This window comes from Streptopelia decaocto (genome assembly GCF_964273445.1).
Source record: "Streptopelia decaocto genome assembly, chromosome: 20".
In the NCBI taxonomy this organism is placed as follows: Eukaryota; Metazoa; Chordata; class Aves; order Columbiformes; family Columbidae; genus Streptopelia; species Streptopelia decaocto.
This window is the reverse complement of record NC_138675.1, coordinates 3624074-3647229: the sequence shown is the minus strand read 5'-3', so window position 1 is coordinate 3647229 and position 23156 is coordinate 3624074. Positions and strand designations below refer to the sequence as shown.

Sequence of the window (23156 nt, the reverse complement as noted above, 5' to 3'; positions counted from 1 at the left end):
CGGCTGCCGCGGCGGGTGGGGCCGGGGCGGGGCGGCGGCGGAAGATGGCGGGATGCGGGACCGGGCTGTGCTGCTGCTGCTGCCCGCGCTGCTGCGGCGAGCGGGAGAGCCGCACCCCCGAGGAGCTGGTACGGCCGCAGCCCCGCGCGCTCCCGGCCTCCCCCCTCCTGGCGGCGCCCGATACCGGGCCCGGCCGGCTCTGGAGAGCGCCTGAGGGTGGGCGGCTGTGAGGGGCGCTGGGCGTTGCTAAGGCGCTGGGCCTCTGCTGCAGGTGCCGCTGCCTCAGCCCGCGCTCGGCCCAGCACCTCAGGGCCCGGTTCCTCAGCTGATACCTCAGCCCGCGCTCGGCCCAGCACCTCAGGGCCCGGTTCCTCAGCCGGTACCTCAGCTGGTGCTTTGGGCCCCGGTACCTCAGCCAACGTTCGGCCCAGGGCCTCAGCCGTTCCTGCTCTTTTTTCTCGTGTTGGACACGGCAGCTCAGCCGCTGTTGCCAGCGCCTCGGCCTGCGCTGCGCCAGCACCCCAGTCAGTGTTTGCTTTGGCTGGGCCTGGTGTCCCAGCGCCTGTGGCTGATGTCTCAGCATGTGCTGCTGCTCCTCCCGGCACAGCAGCCATTGCAGCCGTAGGAGGGGAGCGGCCCTGGCAGGGACTCTCTCCAGCAGCCCAGTGCAGAAGAATGGTGTCTGTGCAAGTCTCCCGCCCTGTGCTTCCCTGTAGCCTGTTGTGACGGTAGCGGGAATGTGGGTTTAGTACTATGCTGTGTGGAGCTCCCATATAGAATGTAGCGCATTCTTGCTAAGTTGCAAGCTTTAAGGTAAGGCCCTATACAGTTACCCCAAGGCTGGTGGTGGTCTGGTAATCCATGCTCTGACTTTATAAGCAATAGTGGTATAAGCCTACCTTAACTTCGGCTCTGCCACCGATATTCATGAGCACCTGTCCATGCGTTTGTTCCCCTGCTGAGTTTCCTTTCCCATGTTTGTTTTGCAGACAATCCTAGGAGAAACTCATGAAGAGGAGGATGAGATTCTTCCACGCAAAGACTATGAGGTGGGAAATTAACTGATAGTAGCTTGTGAAATCAATGTGAAAAGAACTGCAGACAGATTTTGATCTGTTTGGTTTTGTAATGGGGCAGGTACTTAAAATGCATCACTAGTTAGATTGTATTGGCACCAACAGAAATACCAAGAGTTGCTGCACTTGCAAAGAACTGCTCATCATCATTATACATTTCAGGGTTAAAGCCCTGTGAGTAGAGCTTGAACATCCACTCCTCAAGTCAGACTCCTGTTGAGGAAATTTATTCTCAGAGTTTGCTACGTTGTTCCACTTTTTTAAAATCTGAGATTTACAGGCTCTAGTGGTCTTGTTTCCTCATGACTGTAGAAAATATCTGTAGCGACTTGCCTTACTGCTGTCTGTTGCCATACTGGCTCTCAGCAGATCTTCCCATCTTTCAGATCCTGCTTCTTACAGGAGACTTTTGCTTTTTACATGTCTGTATGGTGGCCCTGAGCTATTTAGAGCAGGTGCTGTCAGCAGAGGTGTCACCAGCTCAGCCTGTTACTGCTTGGCTTGAAAAGGTGAAGTTGTTGTAGATAGAAGCAAGTGGTACTTTGTGAGTACAACTAAACAGCTCTGTATTGCTTTGAACTCCTTCCTCTGATAAGCTTCAGAATTGATGCTGTTCATCTGGAGAGGAATTCTTATCTAGTGTTCTGTTGTAGGGAGAGGTTAAATATAAAGATCTGATGTTATCCCCTGCACTGTCAAATTGAAGGCACTTAAAGAAGCAAAGTCTAAATCTATATGATGTGACTTACTTAAAGTTGTATTAATCAGTCACATTCCTGTTTGGTTCCCTGTGTCTTTCAGCTTGGGCAATGAAATTGGTCTGTTCCTTCACTTCCTGATTCTCAGGGTCTGGCTCTGCTGGAAATATTTCAATGAAGTTGCTTCCAGGAGTTTTTTTTCTTCTACTGTTTGCAAAACCTACTGTGGGGATAGTAATGACCTCTGTAATCTTTAACAAGGTCTGCTAACCGTAGTTTTTTTGCTCAATCTGTTGGAGCTGATTCTCTTAAATTGACCTTGTGGCATTCTTTCAGAGCTTGGATTATGATCGCTGTATCAATGACCCCTACTTGGAAGTTTTGGAGAGCATGGATAACAAGGTAGGACCTTGTTCTTTCATTAGCTTGAGAGCTAAAACTGTGGACATTTCCCAGAGAAATTGGCCTAGGGAAGTTGTAGATGTCTCATTATCAGAAGTGTTCAAAGTCAGGTTGGATGGGGCTTTGAGCAACCTGATCTGGGTGAAGATGTCCCTGCCCATGGCCCGGGGGTTGGACTAGATGAGATTTGAAGGTCCTTTCCAACCCAAACCATTCTATGATTCTAAATATTCTCCACTGCAGGAAGTTTTGTGGGTTTTTTCTTCTTTATGGAATAAATCCTTATGCTTTCTTGGTGCCTTTATGAAAACAATAAAAATATATGTGGAGATTATAGCTCCCAGCATCTGTTCTGATCCTCAGGTTTAAAGTGAGGGAGATGTTCAGCATTTTCAGTTCCCTATTTTCAGTTTGCTGTTGTCATCATCTTCTGTTGATTTATCACTCTAGCTGTAACTGAGCTGTGGAGCCCAAAACCACATTTTTCTGTTCTCCATTTCTATGTTGCTTTGACTTGGCTTTTTATTTTTTATCCTCTTCCCCCACAGAAAGCGCAGAGGTACGAAGCAGTGAAGTGGGTGATGGTTTTTGCTATTGGAGTCTGCACAGGCCTGGTAAGGGTCATGATGTTTGGGGAATGATGAAAATTCAGGAGACTAAGCAAGAATGGTTTAGAAGTTGATGGCTGAGGAATAAAGAGGAGGAAGCATTCTCTTTCATGAAGTGGAGAGCTTAGTAGCTTGAGTTGTGTTTTGGGAATTATAGCTTGCTGTTGCTAGATTATTTTCCAGGAAGCCTTTTTTTCTTTCAGATCTTACTGTGCTTTCTTTGCAAAGTATTTTGGCAAATCCTTTAATTCTGCATACAGAAAAACTTGTCCAAAGTGAGCACTTAATAAAAATGGATATTAATTTACAGTTGAACTTTATTTTTTTAGTGTTTGATAGTACTAGTTTTGCTGCATATGTTTCTAGAGCATTTGAAAATCAGCTTTGCTGAGTGTATGCCTCAATTAAACACCAGCATTCTTCTGTCCCCTGAAGTATGCTGTGGGTGTTAAAAATGCTACCAGATTAGTGCTCCAAAATGCCGCTCTTTGGGAGGAATTCTAAGTTGGGTCTGTCCCAGGGAGAACAAGGGATGCGGCAGATCTGAGCTTCTGAAGTTACTTTACTCTGAACAATGCCTCTTTTGCCCTCTTCCTCTGTCCTCCCAGGAGTGTGTACTTCTGGTAGGACTTACTAGAGACTGGTCTTTGTTACTTGTTTGTAGTAATGTCTGATGGCAGATCTGTTGTTTTTGATAGGTGGGCCTCTTTGTGGATTTCTTCGTACGGCTCTTTACCCAGCTCAAGTTCCAGGTTGTACAAAGCTGTATCTTTTACCTCATGTGTGGGTTCCTGTTAGACTCAAGTGACCTTTTCCTTTCTGTTGCCGTATTTTGCTCAGAACAGCTGACACTCGGATTTCTGCCATCTGTCATGTTATTGATGATTAATCAAGTTTTCAACTTGCCTATGTAGTTCAGCCTTTGAAACCAAGAAGTGGTTCCAGTATCATGTACATAGGCAAAGACTAATCCCTGAAAGAATGTTTTCCCTTCCTTGTAGCTCAGTCTTGAGCTCTGAAAAGGAAGCCTGACTGCTGCTCTGGCTGGATTAGGAATCACAGGCTTGGCTCCTGATGCCAGTCTGACCCACAGGCAGTACTGAATGGTTGTGTGTAAATGTGGCAAACGTCATTACTTTCCTTGACCGACTCTGCAGCGGTGGAAGAATGCACTGAGAAAGGCTGTCTTGCCTTGTCCTTGCTGGAGCTGCTGGGGTTCAACTTGACCTTCGTTTTTCTTGCCAGTCTTCTGGTCCTGATCCAAGTAAGACTTGAGATCTACTGCTGCTCCTTTTTCTTTATGCTCGCATGGGTCCTGGGTAAGAAGTTTCCTTCTTGCCGGAATTGCTTTCTGCCCCAAGACATCAAACCAGCTTCACAGTGATAATTAATTTAGTTAAGCAGGGTCTCTTGGTCCCTTGCTATGCTCTGTGATGAGATATTGTTGGTTAGCTATGGAAACAATGCCACACAGCATCAGTGTTTCTTTTCTGCAGCCTGTAGCAGCTGGATCGGGAATCCCTGAAATTAAGTGCTACCTCAACGGGGTAAAGGTTCCAGGGGTGGTGCGTCTCCGGACGGTGGTGTGCAAAGCCATGGGAGTGCTCTTTAGTGTGGCAGGAGGTAAGAAACGCTGTGGTGTCTTGATCTTGTTGGGGTAAGGAATTGCTGAAGCGTGAAAAATGCTGTCCCTGCTGTATGTAGGGCACAAAAGGCTTCTCCTGCCTGTCCAGTAAAATAATTTTGATGGGCTGGAGCAGAGTGAGGAGCCCTGAATGCACATATAAAGTAGAAAACAGAAGGATCAGAACTGTTGGGGGAACAAGTACTTTTCTGTGTGGGCTGATCAGAAGTGCTTCTTTATGGCTGAGTCCAAGAAGACCTGAGAATTCTCCAGAACACCTTGTCTGGAGCAGCCTGGGGGAGGTTATGTTCTAGGTAGCAGGGCAGAGTAATCTGGAGAGTTCAGAGTCCTCGTAACAGCTGTCTTGGAATAGTTCCACCCAGTTGGAGTGCCAAGTCTGTGCAAGTCTTCACAAACATTTAGGGGATTGTGGGACCAGGGGTCAGCACCTTCCTTCACCTCGAGGGGAAAGGGAAGAGCTGCAGGCTTGGCCCAGGGCGCTGTGCCATGGCGTGGGAGTGGTGAGCTGATCTCTCCTGGCATTGTCAGCAAGGGAGAGGCAGGGTGAGACTGTGTTGCCTCATCAGTCCTGTTTTTTCAGGTCTTTTTGTCGGGAAGGAGGGTCCAATGATTCACAGTGGTGCTGTCGTGGGTGCGGGTTTGCCACAGGTTAGTGCTGGCCTGGGTCACTGGCCTGGTCATGCCACTGCTTTGTAAGAGTGCTGTGAGGAGTAAGTTTCCATCTTCTGTCTTTCTAAATCTTTTTGTTTGTAGTTTCAGAGCATCTCTTTGAGGAAGATCCAGTTCAACTTTCCCTATTTCCGCAGTGACAGGTACTGTACCCAGGATGTAGAGGAGGATGAGCCAGCAGACTTCTTTGGGAGAAGGGTGGTGGGCTGGGATGAATCAGTCAGTTGGTTTTTCATTTTCTCTCTGGTGTCCTGCAGTTTCATTCTGCAGCAAAACAACACTGGGACTTGACTCTTCCATGCTGCTCTGCTCTGGTTTCCATGTTCACTGATGTTCTCTTGTACTACTCCACAAATCTCAACTCATTTAAAACCTTTAATCTGAATGGTTAAATGGCCTCATTGTTGGGAACAAGCTCAGTTACTCACCCCTTGAGACCAAGATATACTATAGAGAAGGCAGGTCCACCTCAATGTGAGCAAAATCTTGCCCTACCCGCTTTGTAATTCTATCAAGTGATACTGGAGCCCTGCAATTTGGGATGGTTCTTCATATACAGGGCTGTAGTGTCAGAGTTTTGCTCTGTATTGGTGCTCTAGAGAAAGAGCACGATGCTGCAATGACTTATTGAATAAATGGCATTACCTGCCATGGCCAGCACTTCTCCCAGCTGTCACTCCTGTATCCCTGCGATGTATCTGTAATGGGAATGGTCTCTTATTTTGCAGAACCCAAGCACCTCCAGAGCTCTACTTTGCTAAACTGAGATTGTTTTCCTCCATTTCAGGGATAAAAGGGATTTTGTGTCTGCTGGAGCTGCTGCAGGGGTTGCGGCTGCCTTTGGAGCCCCAATTGGGGGCACTCTTTTCAGCCTGGAAGAAGGTTCCTCCTTCTGGAACCAGGGACTTACATGGAAAGTGGTGAGTGGTGACCCCAGCTCTTTCTGTGTGTCTCTTTGAGCTGGATCTTTGGGAGGCCTTGTCCATGAGGGCATTCAGATTATCCTGTGTCTCTGCCTGAGCTCTCCTGGCAGGAGAGAGTTCCCCTTCTCTGAGTGCTCCAGAATTACTACGGACCAAGAGCAGGGATGAGTCTGGTACCATGTGGAACTGTGGAGCAGCTCTGCAGGCAGCAGATTTAGTGTGGCTGGGCAAAAGGGCTTTTGTGCCTGGGCTCTTTGCAGTCCAGTCCTTTGGGAGCAGACAGAGAAGGCAGGTGCTAGAAATTCCTGATTTCTTGTGTGGGAAACCAAATCAGATTATTATAGGGGTCCATTCTAGCCCTGCTGTCTTTTGTAGCAGAGAATGAATGTTAAACCTCAGTAGGGCTATTTTCCTGAAGCCTGAGAAAGCTCTGAGTTTCTCTTCCCCAGGCGTGAGTCTTAAAGAGCTGACTGTGGCAGTCTTAATTTTGGAGTGTTCAGTTCTTCACTTTTTTTTTTTTTTTTTTTTTTTACTTTTTCAGCTTTTCTGTTCCATGGCTGCCACCTTCACCCTGAATTTTTTCCGCTCTGGGATTCAGTTTGGAAGTTGGGGGTCTTTCCAGCTCCCTGGGCTGCTGAACTTTGGGGAGTTCAAGGTAAGATTTAGCGTTGTTATTTCCACTCCCGCTCCAGTCTCTTGTCAGTTCAATGTTTCTTTCTGGTAGCTTTTTTTTTTTTTTTGTGATGCATGCTTATATTTCAGTGAAAGGCAGCTGATACTTAACTGAAATACATTGATAGCCTAAGACAGAATTGTTCCCCTTTGGCCACAGCTGCTGAAAGTCTCCTGCTGTGGGGACAGAAGCATTGGTAGAAAATTGCAGCAGCAACTGTAATGCTTATTTTTATGGTTTTCTGCACACAGTGCTCAGAGTCTGATAAGAAATGCCACCTCTGGACGGCTGTGGACTTGGGCTTCTTCGTTCTTATGGGGATTGTAGGAGGCCTTCTTGGAGCCACCTTCAACTGCCTGAACAAGAGACTTGCGAAGTATCGCATGCGGAACGTGCATCCCAAGCCAAAGCTGGTCAGGTATTTGTGCTTTCTTGAGTTTGTGCGGGGATCTGTGATCTGTATTCACTTGTCACAAAGCAAAAACATCAAGCTAGGAGACCTAGAGAGTGCAATTGGAGAAAATCCCAAACCTCCTCTTTTTGAAATCACAAAGTAAAGCCTCCATAGAACTTAGAAGTGAACACCAGAAGCCAGATGTTACAGCCCCTCTGCATTTTTGTAATTACTCTGGTCATACAGAGAAAGCTGCAACCCCTTACAAGGGCTATGAAGGAGGCTTTTTATAATAAAGGTTATAGCTGATCAAACCAGAGCTTTGTCTCCATGCAGTATTTTTTTGTCTTGTCCAAACAGATGCGGAAGGAATAGCAGATCCCATGTTCTGTTTTTTAATTGATAAATCCAAGACTGAATTAACATCTGTGCTATTTAGAGAGGGAATTGCCATGTAATACTGGAAAATAGCTGTTGGTTTGCTCTAGACAATTCCTAAATAAGAAGCCAAGGTTTGGGAAAAAAATATTGAACTGCACTTCAGCATTTAGAAAAGGAGAGATATAAGACACTATGTATCAACCTGTCTAGTCCTGTCTAGACTTCTGCCCTGCAAGGATCTACAGAACATTGTTTCCATGTGAACATCCTCATCATTGGACCCTTCCTTGTGGCTTTTTATACATGACTGCTATGTGTTCTCTGGGCAGAAATAGCTCCTTTTTGGGACAGGCAATTAAAAAGGGGAGTTAATGCAATCCCTGGCATCCAAGTAATAATTCAGCTTGACATGTAGAGTCTCCTGCTTCTGATGTTAAGCTGTGGTGATTGCTTGTTCTTGCAGCCTCATCAAAGTCATGTGCGGAGCTGCGACTGGGTTACAGGGCTGAGTGTGGCTTCAGCGTGTGGTTTCTGTTGTGTACTTGCAGAGTCTTGGAGAGCCTGCTGGTGTCCTTGACTACCACGCTCGTGGTCTTTGTAGCCTCCATGGTTCTGGGGGAATGCCGGCAGATGTCTTCCAACAGTCATAGTGGCAATGACACTCTGAACCTGCAGGTGAGGGATCTTCTGTGAAGATTATACGTCCCTGTCATATCGTTCACCCTCCCGAGAAGCGCAGGCACATAACGAGCTTTTGACAGCATGCAGTACATAGCAGAACTTCAGTGAAAGCCTACAGACAGTTGCAGGAGCTTAGGGCAATAATGGAAGCTGCCCTTTGTACTGTCTTACCTTGGTGAAGCAGCTCAGCTGTGAATCAGGGAGCCCAGTGATGTTCCAGGCCTCATCTCTGCTGCTGATGTTTGGTCTGAATTTCCCAAAGTGTGGGCTGGCAGCCCTGTGTGGAAGGGTTGCTCCCACTCTGCATAAAGGCTAATGTGTGAGAGAGGGGATTTTAACTCTTAGTGTCTTTGTGTCTTGCATTAGGGCATGTCAGAGGATGTGAATTCAAGCATCAAAACTTTTTTTTGCCCAAATGAAACTTACAATGACATGGCCACACTCTTCTTCAACCCTCAGGAGTCAGCCATCTTGCAGCTCTTCCACCAGGACGGTGAGTAACTAGGAGACAGTATCGCATCCTGTGCTTAGGCTCAAGAGCTTCATCTTGCTTGAAACAGCCTTGTCATAAGAACCACAAGGCCAAGAGCGTCTTCAGGCCTTCACAGCTCTGGGGGATTGCTAGTACAATAGGTGAAAGCCTCCTCCATGGAGAAAAAAGGCCTGCTTTTCTTCTCTTTTTCACTTGCTCATTTTCTTCTTGTGTGTTTGGACTGGGAGACTAAGTAGCTGTTGTGAGATGAGCTTGCTGTGAGCTGAGGGGTGGATGGTGCAAGACTACTGTCTTTGTCCAACAGACCTGTGTCCCTTTAGTCATGATTCTTCTTGTGTTGCAGGTACTTTCAGCCCAGTCACACTGTCCTTGTTCTTCCTTCTCTATTTCTTACTCTCCTGCTGGACATACGGGATCTCTGTGCCCAGTGGTCTTTTTGTGCCATCACTACTTTGTGGGGCTGCCTTCGGACGTCTGGTCGCCAACCTCCTCAAAAGGTGCATTGAGAGTGTGTGTGTGTGTGTGTGTGTGTGTGTGTGTGAGAGAGAGAGATGTGCTGCAGACACTCGGTGAGCTCTGGGGTTATTCTAACCTCTGCGCTCTGTGTTTCACCCTAGCTACATTGGCCTGGATCACATCTACTCAGGAACCTTTGCACTGATTGGGGCGGCGGCATTCCTGGGAGGAGTGGTCCGCATGACGATTAGCCTGACTGTCATCCTAATTGAATCAACCAATGAGATCACCTACGGCCTCCCAATAATGATCACCCTCATGGTGAGTGCAGCGTTCTGGCTTCTTGCAGACTGCTTGAAGATGTGCTGGCCCTGAATCTCTGTTCACTCCAGGGCTCCGATAAGCCAAGGAGTCTTGTACTTGAAGCAACAGCTCAGTATACATTCCATTTGCTCTGCAGGTAGCCAAATGGACAGGAGACTTTTTCAACAAAGGCATCTATGACATCCACGTGAACTTGCGAGGAGTGCCTCTTCTGGAGTGGGAAACAGAGGTGGAAATGGATAAGTAAGACTGCTCCGCTTGGCAGGGCTGTGGGTTAGAGTTTGTAGTAGGGCTTTTGCTCAGAAATTTATGTTGTAATGCAGAGGGATGATGCTTCATCTCACATGAATCTGGCTGCTCTGAGAGCCTATAGTGCATCAATGATGCAATGCTATGTTAAAAAACAATCAAGCACACAGGAATAAGGAGCTGGCAGAATTAAATTGCAGCAGACTCCTTTAGGATCTCATTTTGGGACGGGGTTTCTTTCTTTGTGTGTCCATCAGCAACCTTCTGTCGCTGACATGATGCATTCAGCAATCTTGGATTTCTGTTTCCTCAGACTACGAGCCAGTGACATCATGGAACCCAACCTGACGTATGTCTACCCACACACCAGGATCCAGTCCCTCGTTAGCATCCTGCGCACGACTGTCCATCATGCCTTCCCTGTAGTGACTGAGAACCGGGGCAATGAGAGGGAGTTCATGAAGGGAAATCAGCTGATAAGTAACAACATCAAATTCAAGGTAAAAAGTTGCTTGTTTGAGAAGTTGAAGGGTAAAGAGCTTTGTTTTGCAGGTGGAAGGCCCTTTCTTTTGTCAGAGCAGAATTCAGGTCAGAGATAATCACCCGCTACAACACAAAATTTTCAAGGACTCAATTTCATTCTGTTCTCTGGGTCATAGCAAAGGCAGCAGACTGAGCTATGTTACTATATCTGGAAGTTAAGAAAACTAAGTAACCTGTTTTAGGATAGACATGGAAAAAGTTTGGATTTGGCACTGAAATTCTAAACTGACCATTGAGATCAGTAGTAGGTGCCTAAATACTTCTCCCCTTTGCAGGAGGGGTAGTGAGACAGATGCTTTAGTCTCTTGGGAAACTTTAAGATCAGAGTGAATAAGAAATGTGCTTGTGGCACACTTGTGTTCTAGTGAAAAAGGGTGCCTGAGTTCCTAAAGTCCAGGTTCTCTGCCCAAGGGGGTACAGTCTTGCAGCAGCACTGACTAAGAAAAACCTTATCTGGTGACATAAAGCTGCGATCAAATAGTTCATAGTTGCTCTTGGATAACTGTTGACCTGCTTAGTATCTGAAAATTGTTTCTTGTATCCAGAAATCAAGCATCCTCACCCGAGCCGGAGAGCAGCGCAAGCGCAGTCAGTCCATGAAATCCTACCCGTCAAGTGAATTGCGTAACATGTGTGATGAGCACATAGCAACGGAGGAGCCACCAGAGAAGGAGGATCTGCTGCAGCAGATGCTAGAGAGAAGGTGAGATCCTGGTAGGCCCAAATATATGGAAACAGGGTGTTTCCATATGTTGAGATATGTGTTGTGATGCGTCATCAGTCTCTGTCATTCCTGTGTCAGAGGAAACAGTGCTAGTATGTGAGATTTAGAGGTGACTTGTCCGGTCTCATCAGGTAGTGCTGGGACTCACGCCTGTGACTCGAGTTCCTAGGCTGAAGGCTTGATGATATCCAACCTGTTAATTTCTGCGAAAGGATAGAATACCTGGGGAAATACCTTGTCTGTAGAAATCAATATCCTCTTGTCTGCAGAAACCAGAGGTCTCTGCAAAGCTCACTTCTCAGAGGAGCTAATGTCCTGGTGCCATAATACTGATACCACCTTTCTGGTAACTGGGCTGAGTCACCAGGCTTGGATTACAGTTGTTGCCAGCAGAAGCCCAGTCTAGTGAATCAGTTTCTACCCTAGTGCTTGTGATGCTTATTAGTGGAGTCCTGACCCTGATGTTTTGACAGATGCTTCAGCTTTTGTTAGAATCTGAGTAATTTGGCACTGAAAATTGCTTCAGTAGCAAGTGATTTGAAGTTGATGGTTAGGAGACTGTCTCAATTCTGCTGCTGTTGTCATACATGGTAATGGCTCTTGAGCCCTCTCTGCTATTTTGTTTGGTGGAGAAAAGACTTGCTTGTCTCTAGCAAGAGCCCCTGAAATGTTCAGAAGGTTGCAAAGAGCTGAAATAGCTGTTGTTGTTTTTGTGGCGGGGGGTATATGTCTCTCCTTAAGTTCACACAGCTTATAACATGTTAAATCTGCTACAGATACACTCCCTACCCCAACCTGTACCCTGACCAGTCTCCCAGTGAAGAGTGGACCATGGAGGAACGCTTCAGACCTTTGACCTTCCATGGCTTGATCTTGCGCTCACAGCTGGTCACCCTCCTCGTCAGGGGTGTTTGTTACTCTGAGAGCCAGTCGGTGAGTCTTCATAATCATGAATTGTAGCAGAGACGCCCCACCTTCTTGGCCGAGAAGTCTGGGAACAATATTTATGGGCTGCCAAAAAGAATTTACCTATTTTTAGACTTTAAAGAATGCATCCGTGTTTTAAAAGCTGAAGATGGATAATGTAAATTCTCCCTTGCAGGTCTAGAATAAAGAGAGTTTAACTTTTGTTTAAGCACCCTCAGGAAAAGAGGGCAGACACTGTTTAAAAAATAAACCAAGAGACCCGTTTGTTGCATAAAGGTGCAGTCCTGTCAGAACTGGTGAATGGAGGGCAGATATTAAATACAGAGCAACCAGCAGTGCATACTGTGTCTTTACTGCTGTGTGCCAAGGTCTTTCCAGGAGAGTATCAGCTGTATGGCTGAGATGAGTATGAACATTTGTTTTTGAGGCCTGTCTTCCACGAAGCTGATTTGTTGCTCCAGTGATTTGCTCCTCCAGTGTCAAGTGTAGGTCTGTCAGAGGTTGGAGAGCAGAACCCATGCTCTCTCAGCTAAATATTTGTATGGGTTTGGGCTCGCACTGCTGTGTCCTGAGGTGAGCTGCTAGGAGCCCCTCTGCAGAAGCTGTGTGTGTGGGCATGGGAGAAGGAGATCTGCAGGAGCAATTGTGCGGCACCGTTTGCTGTGCTGCTTGCAGCCCATGTACTGTCTGGGACAGTGAGACATTGGTTCAGTGGGATTTGTTTTAATTGCAGAGTGCCAGTCAGCCTCGTCTGTCCCATGCAGAGATGTCAGAGGATTACCCCCGCTATCCAGATATCCATGACCTGGACCTCACGTTGTTGAACCCTCGCATGATAGTGGTAAGAGATGCACCGCAGAGCGACAGTGTTTCCTGATATATGTTTAAGACTGTCCCGAGCCTTTAACAAAAGCTGAGGGCATGTGTAAGTCCTTGGGTGCAGTGACCAATATTCTGTATTTCTCGTGCATTCAGCCAGCCTTGTTTGCATGTGGAAATCAATCCTGCTATGAGGTAACATCACACACAGGTATTTTACTTTCAGAATAAGGTGTTGCCTGTCTAGTTTAACATCCTTCTAGGTTAGACTCCTGCCCGAGTGAGATCAGACAGGCAGACTGCTGATGTCTGTTTGGAACTCTGTGCTGGCAGCTCAGTCAGTGGCAAGCCTGTCATTGTCTTTGTGACAGGAAGGTTGCTGTGTAGGCCAAAATACTTTTTAAATATACATTCTTGTTTTCATGGACCCACATTTATCCTGCTGAGGGGCTTTCTGCAGCATTGGGCTCTTAAGGTCTCAGGTTACAATGTTCAAACAAACTGTGACAAATTCAGGTTCCTGAAATAATTCTGTATTTGTGGAGAAAGTAAAGATGCCCACAGTCTAATACCCTGTCCAGAGATCAGTGCCTTGGAGGAGCTGTAGGAATTGCTTGTTAGTGATTCTCAGGGACAGTGAAAATGTGACTTGTAAATAATTGTTTTTCTTTCTCAGGATGTCACTCCATACATGAACCCATCACCCTTTGCTGTCTCTCCAAACACTCATGTGTCACAAGTCTTCAACCTGTTTAGGACAATGGGGCTCCGACATTTACCAGTTGTGAACGCGGTTGGAGAGGTGAGTCCTCATTCCATTTTGTCTTGGCTGAGCAAGGAAGCCCCTGTGTTTGTTGCAATGCTTTCCACCTTTGATAGAATTAAGATCTCTTTTAATATCAAAGAAAAATGCTTTGAAGAAACCAAAATGTGATTTTCCTAAGGCCCTGAAGCATTGTTGGTTACTCTGACTCTGACACCATCTTTTGGGTCCAAGCCTGTTTTCCCTGCAAAGGGCAGGACATGCAATCTTTATCCTGTCTCAGGTGCACAGCCTTGAACTCATCAGAGACTGCTAATTTGGCTTCCTCTTTGGTGGCCTTATTCAAGGCCAAGAGCAGAATTTCCTGTGTGTTGGGACAGGAGGTTTTTCTGCTGGAAGGGAACTTGCTTTCTGCTCTGAATGGTTTGCGCTTGATTGACTGTACGTCTCGTTGCATCTACAATGTTCAGGAATAGTCAGTAGGTGTCAGTAACTTCCTATAAACAAAATGAGAAACTGTTGCTCTTTAAGCCTGAACTGCTGTGTCCCTGTGGGGCAGCAGTGCCTTTTCTGCCTCTTGGGTGTTGTAATAGCTACTTGGCAGAGCCTGTTGCTTGAAAACATGAGATATTGACTCGTTCCATGCTTAGTATAAGATGCTCTTGCAGTACTAGAGAGCAGCCTACTTCTAAACTCTCTCAATGTGTAAAATCACTGAGGTGTTTCATTAGCTGAAACACGTGGTTTGACTGTTTCCCCAGCAGACTGGGTGAGGGTCGCTTTTGTGACCTGCCAGCTAGTGATGGGCAGTGTGCAGTCACCACTTAGCTTTATCATTTCCCTGTTTTGGTTTTAGAGCTTCCCAGAATGTATCTGGTACAAGCTATCTGCAGCCATGCATGTGACACACCAGAAATGTCTCTAATGAGAGGGCTTTGTTATTTCTGACTACGGTTTTCACTTTCCAAAGGATTTAGTTACTTCTGTGTGCTATCTAACATGGACAGGATTTCCCATCCTAGACAGGAGTAACTACTGCTGTGTCTAGACATGACAGCAGCAGTTAAGCTATTTGTGTGTATTTAAAGCAGTGTCTTTCCTGTAGGTAAGTCCTGGGAGAGGGAGGGGTGTTGTTTTGGCAAGGTTTGAACTTGAACCCACTCTCACTCAGCATTGGTCAAGAGCTGCTTGCACGGTCCCTCTTTTTTGGGAGTTGTAAAGAACAATGGCTCTACCATGCACGTCTCTTAGTGGCGCATCTATGATACTGACTTGTGTCTTTTTCCTTTTTTCTTCCTCTTTAAGATTGTTGGGATAATCACTCGGCACAACCTGACCCACGAATTTCTGCAGGCAAGACTGAGACAACACTATCAGACCATTTGATGCCCGTGCCCCGCTGTCGGTGTGGCTCCCTCCCTCTTCCAAGCCTGCACATGCGCTCACATTCTGCTTGGACCCTACAAGGCCCAAGACTTGCCGTTTGGCTTCTCACATGCATATCAAGCTTGGGGAGCTGGAAAACATCTTGCTAGCCAGAGAAATAGAGGAGCTGCCTGAGCCCAGAGCTGTTGATTGGTCTCAGGCACTTGGTTTGACCACTCTTGATCCAGGATTTTTGTTTTCCTCTGCCCTGGTTGTCTCCTTTCATCAGATATCCTGACACTGTCTGTTCTGCTGTTTTGTTTGGGTTTTTTTAAGGCTTGGGGTAAAGAACGGTCTAGCTCCACTGTGTCCCGTGCAGAGAACTGCAGCATTTTTTTCCTGTCCTCCTGTATGTCTCCCTTTTCCTCCCTTGTTCCTGCAACTGTTGCCTTACTTGTGTGAGAAGAGGGTCGCTGTCGAGGCTGAGAGCAGATACTGAAGTTTGCAGTTCTCCTCCTCTTTTATGGGCAAGTGTCTCTGCTGTGCTGGTTTTGACAGCAGCTGACTTTTGAGAGCAGCTCAGCAAATCAGGAGTTCAAAACAGTTCAATTCCACTTACTGTTTGGGATTATAAATATTTAATACATGTGCAGAGCATCTCAGAGAAGGGAAATATCTTTCCCTGTTAGATGTTGCTATTATCTCCCTGTAAGAGACTCTTCTAAGGCACTTTGTGGCACTCCACTTTGTCACTACCCTGCCACTCTTTCATTTCTTGGCATTTGTAGGCACTTTGTCCTTGTACTGATCTAACAGTGAGAGCCTGGGACACCTTTCCAGCTAGGGCTGGAGACCAGGGAGGTGAAGTGTTGCTTTCTGGAGGCATATAGAGCTCATGCCCTGTCTCTGGGTTTGGTTGAATTATCTGTGTCATGAGAGGAGCTGGTGTAACTTCAGGCTGCCATCCAGAAGGGATATGTGGTGCTGGTGACTAACTGGCAGGATCTGCTGCAGGGTGATAAGTGAGGCCGTCTGTGCTCTAAAAAATGCTTGGGATAATGTTTGCAGCTGTAACAGCTGAATATCTGTAAGGGCAAAATCAGCACTTAGAAGCCAGTTGCAGCCAGTTCCCTGCTTTAGCAGGTACCATCCTGGCCAGCACCTGTATTGTTCCAGCAGGCACCTGCCCTCCTGAGTTTTGCATACAGATAACCCTCAGTGGGAAGCCAACATTGTGCCTCCAGGGGCTGCAGAGCTGATTGGCTTGATAAAGCACAGAGTATTCTCTCAGCCAAGAGACTGGGCCAAATAACATGGGGAATGTATCCCAGAAAAGCTTCCGCACAGCCTCTGAGTGCTCCAGTTAACCTTTTGTCTGCCATAAGGAGCTAGGTAGATGAGAGCTGTGACAGAAGGAAACCAGGATTTGTGCTTGTGGGCAGTTACAAGTCCCAGGAATCCTGTTTTAATGGGATTTCAGATCACTCTAATGTGGTATTAACAATCCCATACTGTCAGAGCACCAGTCAAGGATGCCCTGTGTCTCTCCATGACAAATCTTTTCCCTCTTGCTCGTGTTTAGTGACTGTGTGTGGAAGGTTCTCTCTCTTCCTGCACGTGAATAGGGCTCCTTAGATTGTTTGTCTTGAGCTGGTCCTGCCCTGTTTTATTTCTGTACACAAACTGCAGCAGTATATTTTGCTGCAGGATGTCTTGTCATCGCTACTGGAGCCTGGAGTCAGGCAATCCAGAGAAGACAGGCTGAAAAATCTTAAGGTTTGGCTGAACACCAGCTGCTTCCCCATGAAGCCCCTTGCCTTCAGCCTGCTCTCTGCTCTGCCTGTGCGTCTGTCTGAAATGTTTCAGCTGGAAAACACACCCCTTTCACTCCTTCAGTAAAGAAGTTTTAAGTGAGGATGGTGGGTGACCCTGTCAGCTGCTTTAAAGGGAAATCGTGGTGTGCAATCACTGTTGTGTAGCCTGCAGAAAGGGAACTACAAGTTCATCTGACATTTGGAGATGCAGCATTTCCCTTCTGCTGAGGACTGATGCAAAGGGGCTTGTGTTGAATTGATCTTGTTCTCACATTTGGGTCACTTAGTTCCTTTCTTACAACACACTAGCTGCTTCTACTCTGGCTCTGGTTGCTTAGGGATTTACCAAGAAACTTACTTCTAATGTAGGTGCCTGTAACCTTTTACTCAGAGTAACACTAATGGAATAGTAATAAAGAACTGGATTAGTAGTGATGGCAAAAGTTAGGGGGTAGTATGGGGCATTCTCCCCTGTGCAGTGTTAATTATGCAGTTTTGAATTGTTAATTTAACTGTGAGCCATTCCAATGGTAGCAACTTACCTTTCCATTTGTTCTTTTGCACTGTTTTTTTTTTTGTTATGAAATGATGTAAGCTAATTCCACAGTGTATATAAATTGTATTTTTTTTAAATTTGTATGAATATATTTTTATTTGAACTATGGCACTTGGGACATATTCATGTAACCATAACATGTCTGAGAGTAAAATGTTTGTGTGTCTCCTTCAGCACTTTCAAGGCCTTTTGATGTTTCTAGTGTTGTCTTATTTTTGCCCCTTGTTATAATAAAACTGGCAGAATATTGCAATATCCAAGAACATTATTTGAGGTAGATGAATAGTTGGTATTTATGAGCTGTCTGGATAGAACAGTTTGTGCAGAAGGTGCTTTGAGGCTGGGCAAAGATAAGAATTAGTATAATCCTTTAGGCTGTGACCACTCCCGTGCCACCATCTCTCCCAACAGCTGTTAAAAACGAAGGAGTTGTCAAATATATAATAAAGACCTGAATTGTGCACACGGTGCTAGAGGTAACTGCTGCTTTTCTTACCCAAGAACTCTTGCTTTCCACCTTTCTCCCAGCAAGTTCAGGAAAGACGTGAAGAATTTAGTGTTGTTCAGTGAGATTTTTATTTTTCTTTGCTGACGGGATCCAGGCTGCCTCCGTTAGCGTGTGTGTGTACACACAGGTGTGTAATGCGCAGCACACACAGCAAGAAACCGAGGATGGCTGCGCTCCTGTGAGAAACAGAGAACGAAGCTGCTCTTGTTGTCCAGGGTGCTGAAGCGTTGCTCAGCGGCGGTGGATGTAACGCAGATGGAATCCGCCGCTAGGAAAACAAAATAAAGGCGTTATATAACCTCTTGTTTATGAAGGGCAAGTTGTACTGTTGAGGGGGGAGCTGATGTGCTAGGAACCAGTCACACTAATTAATTTTGTCCAGATAGGATGATTGGAGAGGCAGGACTCAAACTACTACAAGCAACCAATAAAAAGGACCGAAGACTGTTTCTGGTTGCCAGCAGTGAGGTCCAAGAGCCCATCTTGTGGTCTTATCCTGCCTTTTTCTTTCGCTCTGGTGTTTTCCTTCTCACTGTGAAATGCACCAAGCAGACCATTTTCTAGAAGAGGCTCATGCCTTACAGTGTAATTACTGTGTTTCAAAGGAAAGAAAGCTGCTGAATTATGCGCTGCCGGTCAGGGTTACTGCCAGAAGCTGTTAGGAAGCAAGTCTGAAGTCTGGCCTTGCAGGAGGTAGCAAATATCATTAGAGCTGGGTGGAGGGTATTAGCCTGGTCCTTATCTGATCTCACTGAGATACTCCTTCCTTTGCCCAATGAGCACGATAGCACTTCAATACATCCTGGGTGCTGTGTTGGGGGGGTCGCTTGAGGTTTATAAAGCACTCTGCTGTCTGACAGGGTGGAGGAGGGCAGGATTTCAGGACCCTGCCCCATGCTCGGTGCTGAATAGTTACTTGGAACGTAATCTGCATTAGCTCTCTTTGACAGCAACAGCAGAAGAAATAAAAGGCTGTCAGGTTAGTACCTGGTTTATATATGGGACAACAGGACTGTCTTTTAGAGTCTTTTGAGCCACAAACACAAGTCCAAGCTGCTGCAAATAAGGTGGAGCATGAACACATCATACATCCCATGCTGTGGTAACCCCTTGTGCCTCTTTTCTTCCCCTGCTGGAAAGGTCAGCCTGCTGACCCTTGGTGAAGAGCAGAGCTGTGCCATTTGCCATTGATACTGCTGGGTCCCAGTGCATGCGGCTGTTCGGTGACACACACGATTAATGAATTAATTTGCTAGCTGGCTCCAAGCTCCTTCATTTCTGCACCCACAGGCTGAAATTCCTGGCTTTGCTGGAAGCCAGTTCCCAGTAGAGCCTTTTGTGTTTCCTATATGTGCCCTCTGGGCCACAGTCTGTACCCTCTTCAGAAAGTAACACATGGAGCTCTAGAGAGACACTTCACTTTCGGATGTCCTTGGTTTAGTCTGCGTGTTTGGGACTGGCTGTTCCCAGCACTGTTTCCTGCTCTCACAACCACACCGGTAGCTTTGCTTGTCCTTGGGGGTGATGCTCGTTACCTGCAGAGCGAATGTGAGTTTCTCTCATTCAGCTTTTCCAAGTGCTCGTTTCTGCGTGCAGTCTCACTCTGACCTGGCTGTGAGATTTCCCTGGGGGAGCTTTACAGCTCACTGTGTTTATGGGAGTAGCAGTAAAAATCCAGCCACAGAGATGCTTTTTTCCTAGATTGCCTGCTCACAATTAGGTTCTCCCAGACCGCAGGGTCTATTACCATGCTGTCTGCAAGCCAATACAGACTTATTCCACCGGGAACTGGCTTGCTGTTAATACTGGACCCACCTGGCTCTAGGTCAGGCCGCACCAACTCTTCTTGCCGTTTTTAGCACATTCCACTGCACTCATTAGTGTTTTGTGCCTTGAGGGGCTGACAGGGAGGGACAATTTACAGTGTCTATGCAAGTTTTGCTTGACTGGGTAAAATTCAGCTCCAGCAAGGGCTGTTATTGCTAGAGTACCAGCATTGTTTTTACTTTCCTTTATAGCAGCACATGGGAAGTGAGAATTAGATGTCTGCAGTTGAGTCCATCCTGGTGCTGCTGTGTTCTTAGGTGCTGAGTGAGCTTTCTGGGGTGCTCGAGTAATGTTTGCTGGGAACGAGACCCAAAATCAGATGCTCAACGCAGTTTCTAGTGCTACGTGCAATCGCAGGACAGTTACGTTAAGCCTGGGCTCAATGCCATTGCTGTAGCTGACTTGGAAATCCAGGCAATTTGGTTCTTGAGGTGCTAACTGAATGTAGTCTTGGCAATATAACCCCATTTGGGGTGGGGTAGGATGTGGTTTGTGCCAAATTCAGATCACAGACGTGAAATCTAGCTGCGAAGGCTTAAATGAAACCTTTATCAGATTTGCAGTGTCCCCATTAGCCATGTTTAGGATAACATTGTGAGGGACCATTCCCAGAGAGTGATAAGTGATAAATATTATGCCCAAGCTGCTTTGTAACTGGGGTGATCCTACCTGCCCTCGCATGAGAAATACCATGATAGGGTTCAAACACGTTGAGAATCCATCAAGAAACGCTGGGGATCGGCACCTCAGCCACATGCAGAGTCAGACAAGACACAGTTAATGATGTATCTTTCTGTTGATGCTCGTAACCTTTATTTGGTCAGTGCTAGAAAGCATATACAATGAATTCCCTTTCCTCCCTCTGGTTATCTTGAAATTTGTGGAGTGTTATGATTTTTCTCTTATTTATTTTCCTGTAGACTTTGCGTAGATGAGGGATTTGTGTCAGTGGAGTGCGGTTCCCTTGACTGAATAATCAATACCAGCACAAGGACTCTCTTGTTAGTGAAACCCCTGTCTATAGGAGGACTCGTATTGGTCTTTCAACATTGAGTAAGCTTTTTTCCCTGCTAATCTGTTATAATTTATTAGCGCAGATGGAAAACTCTAGTGAAAAACTCTATTTTGTTTCTACCAAGCTCATACTTTCTTCGTCTTGTGTAAGTAAGATTCAGCCTCATGGGTACCAAAGTACCAATAAAACCTAGGCTTTTGACTTTAGGAAAATACAAGAAAATTTAATGCAACAGACAGGAGAGAGGTCCAGCATAGATGTCTAACGTGTTAGTTTTATTTAAAGATGGTCTCTTGGTGCTAGAGTAAGAAATGTTCTTTAAAAAAAAGTCAAATAAATAAATAAATAAATAAATAGAAATAGGAATAACTTTCTGTTGGAGAGTTTGGAAAGCATCTGGCTTTCGTCTTGGGAGGAACAGGTACTGTAAAGCATTCTTCGAAGTAGGGTCTAGGGAGGTTGTCCTAATTCTTCCTGGGACCTGCAAACCAAACATGAAATAAATGTTACTAGAATCTGTTTCTCAGTATATACCACTACTGCCAGCAGTGGTTTTACTGACCAAATCAATAGACACAGGCTTTGTTTTGAAAAAATGGTACTAGCTTAGACTAAAATTAATTCCTTTCTCAAATTGTCTTGTTGACAACTTAAATGAAAACATGCTCGTGTGTCACAGTGAAACGGCTTAGGCGGGACTCACCGTTGCAACCCATTCCGCTCAGGGAACCGATTCTATCAATTCTCCTCCCGAAGCAGCCAGAATCCCTCATCATCCTGGGCATCTGCAGCCCCCGCAGTCTCTTGAGGAAGGGGTCCCTGTAGGACAGAGGGGTGCTGGGTGCGAGCCTGGGTTCAGCCTTCTGCTCCTCACTGTCATCTGTGAGTTCTGGGGGCATCTCCTCCTGGGTTTTGGGCTCTTGCAGGTCAGGATTGGACTCCAGGGCTTCAATCATTGCAAACTTATTCTCCAGTTTCTCCAGCAGAGCCTGTAAGAGAAGGATTAATTTCATCACAGTCCTACTTTTATGGTCATTTACTAGCTCTTACAGTCATCCATTCTGTGTTCATCAACGGTCCCATAGCCACCCTCGGGGAGACTGTCAGGTTAGATCCCTTGGTTGCCGGTGGCACTTGGGCTCTGTGCTCTGCAGTAAATCCCTCTTCACAATTACTCTACCTATGGGAATCTCTAGCTGAGCGCTGATTGAAGCTGCTTGCTGCAGAAATGTATCTTGCTGGCAAGGTTAGAAGTGCTCTTGGCAGAGAAAAAAAACAAGATCTGAGTTGTACAGGGAGATACTACTCAGCCAACCGATGGCACACAATCTCAAAGTACCTCTGAATCCACAGCCCACCCCCGTGTTCTCAGAAGCTGCCCGCGATGCTGCTTTCCAGCAGCTTGCTTGTCACCCCTGGCTGTTTCAGTGGGCATCACTTGAAGAAGCTCTTGGTGTTCTCACTAATCTCTGCCCCACGAGTTACATGCATCCCCCTAAAGTAACATGCATCCCCCTAAAAATACCTATACGCTAAATTTATGTCTGCTATGTGACTTCTTCCTGGGTACCATTCTCTGTAATATTGACATCTTTGTGTAAGAGGGATCAGAGAACCTCCTCAAGGGCAGCTCAGCCTATTAGAAGAGTCTAATTGTCCATCTGCAGGCTGGAGAGGAGGGAGCCTTACGGCTTGGAGCCAGTGAGTGCATTTGGAAGCCGCTCTGAGCCAGCCGCTGGAGACACGGCAGCTCCCGCTTGGGCTGACACTGTCCTAAGGATTTTAGGAGTTTGTTCTCGGGGTCTGATGCTGCAAGAAGCCGGTCACTGGTGCCAGTCCAAGGAAATGTTTGAGCTTTCAGACTTCATCTTGCAAGACGAGTCTTAAGCTTGTATTTTGCTGCATCAGTGGGTGTTCTCTCTCATTCGTTAAAACACGCATGTAGTAATTTCATAGCTCTAGAAGCTTTTCTGGATAAGTCACACTAAATGATCATACTATTTCCCTAGCAACTCTTCTAAAAGTTTGACTTCGGGTGCTCTGCTTTACCTCCTCATCTCCCATCCACATTCAGCCAGTTCTCTTAAATCCACAAATCTAGAGCCGTATGTTTCCTGTTTATTTTGATAAAGCTACTGTGATGATTTGTTCCCAGAAAGGTGAATCTTTAAGAGAAAAAGAACTGAAAACCCAAAGCAGACATCCCATAGCATCAGAATTTTGTTTCCCACCGCTACCCCAGAGCTCAGGTGAACCCAGCTCTGCAGGATATTGCTCTGTAGAGCTTCTTTGAACCCCTGTGAAGACCCGAGACTTTGTCCCCCAGCATGTGCTCACCAATATGGCTATCCAATCATGCAAAAGAAAGGCAAAACCACAACCTCACACTCCGCTAAGGACCCCAAAAGTTTAACCTTGCAAAAGGAGAGAGTCCTCACCTCCATGCTGGCCAGTTCTTTGGCTGGGCTGAGGCTGTAGATGGGGTTGGCTCTGCTGGGCTGGAGCTGGATGAGAAGCAGCAAGAAGAAGCCGCAGGAAAACGAGCCTTTAGTGTCCATGGCGCCGGGTTCGCTGGGAATAAAGAAGTTCAAGCTGTTTCTTCAGAGATGTCTCTTCAGGTCTC

At 46.3% G+C, this 23156-nt stretch overlaps 2 protein-coding genes across 3 annotated transcripts; one reads left to right on the top strand and one right to left on the bottom strand.

Annotated features, from left to right (window-relative positions):
- Positions 1-41: 41 nt before the first annotated feature.
- On the top strand, positions 42-17651 carry CLCN6 (chloride voltage-gated channel 6). 2 transcript variants are annotated; one of them, XM_082069678.1, is made up of 23 exons: positions 42-128; positions 990-1049; positions 2111-2176; positions 2725-2790; positions 3483-3549; positions 3942-4048; positions 4281-4407; positions 5010-5077; positions 5183-5241; positions 5886-6018; positions 6563-6676; positions 6946-7112; positions 8018-8144; positions 8517-8643; positions 8987-9140; positions 9261-9420; positions 9560-9666; positions 10043-10172; positions 10761-10918; positions 11716-11872; positions 12600-12707; positions 13362-13487; positions 14754-17651. In XM_082069678.1, exons 1-23 carry the CDS (start codon positions 45-47, stop codon positions 14832-14834), a joined length of 2553 nt encoding a protein of 850 aa, XP_081925804.1. In that variant the 5' UTR covers positions 42-44; the 3' UTR covers positions 14835-17651. The 2 variants fall into 2 exon arrangements, with proteins under 2 accessions (XP_081925804.1, XP_081925805.1); XM_082069679.1 differs by having other exon boundaries at positions 9986-10172.
- Positions 17652-21183: 3532 nt separating this feature from the next.
- Positions 21184-23091, bottom strand: LOC309448390 (natriuretic peptides A; the record flags this gene model as incomplete). Its single annotated transcript, XM_082069864.1, has 2 exons — positions 21184-21522; positions 22972-23091. The coding sequence occupies 2 exons, from the start codon at positions 23089-23091 to the stop codon at positions 21184-21186; spliced, it is 459 nt and encodes a 152-aa protein (XP_081925990.1).
- Between the last annotated feature and the right edge of the window lie 65 nt (positions 23092-23156).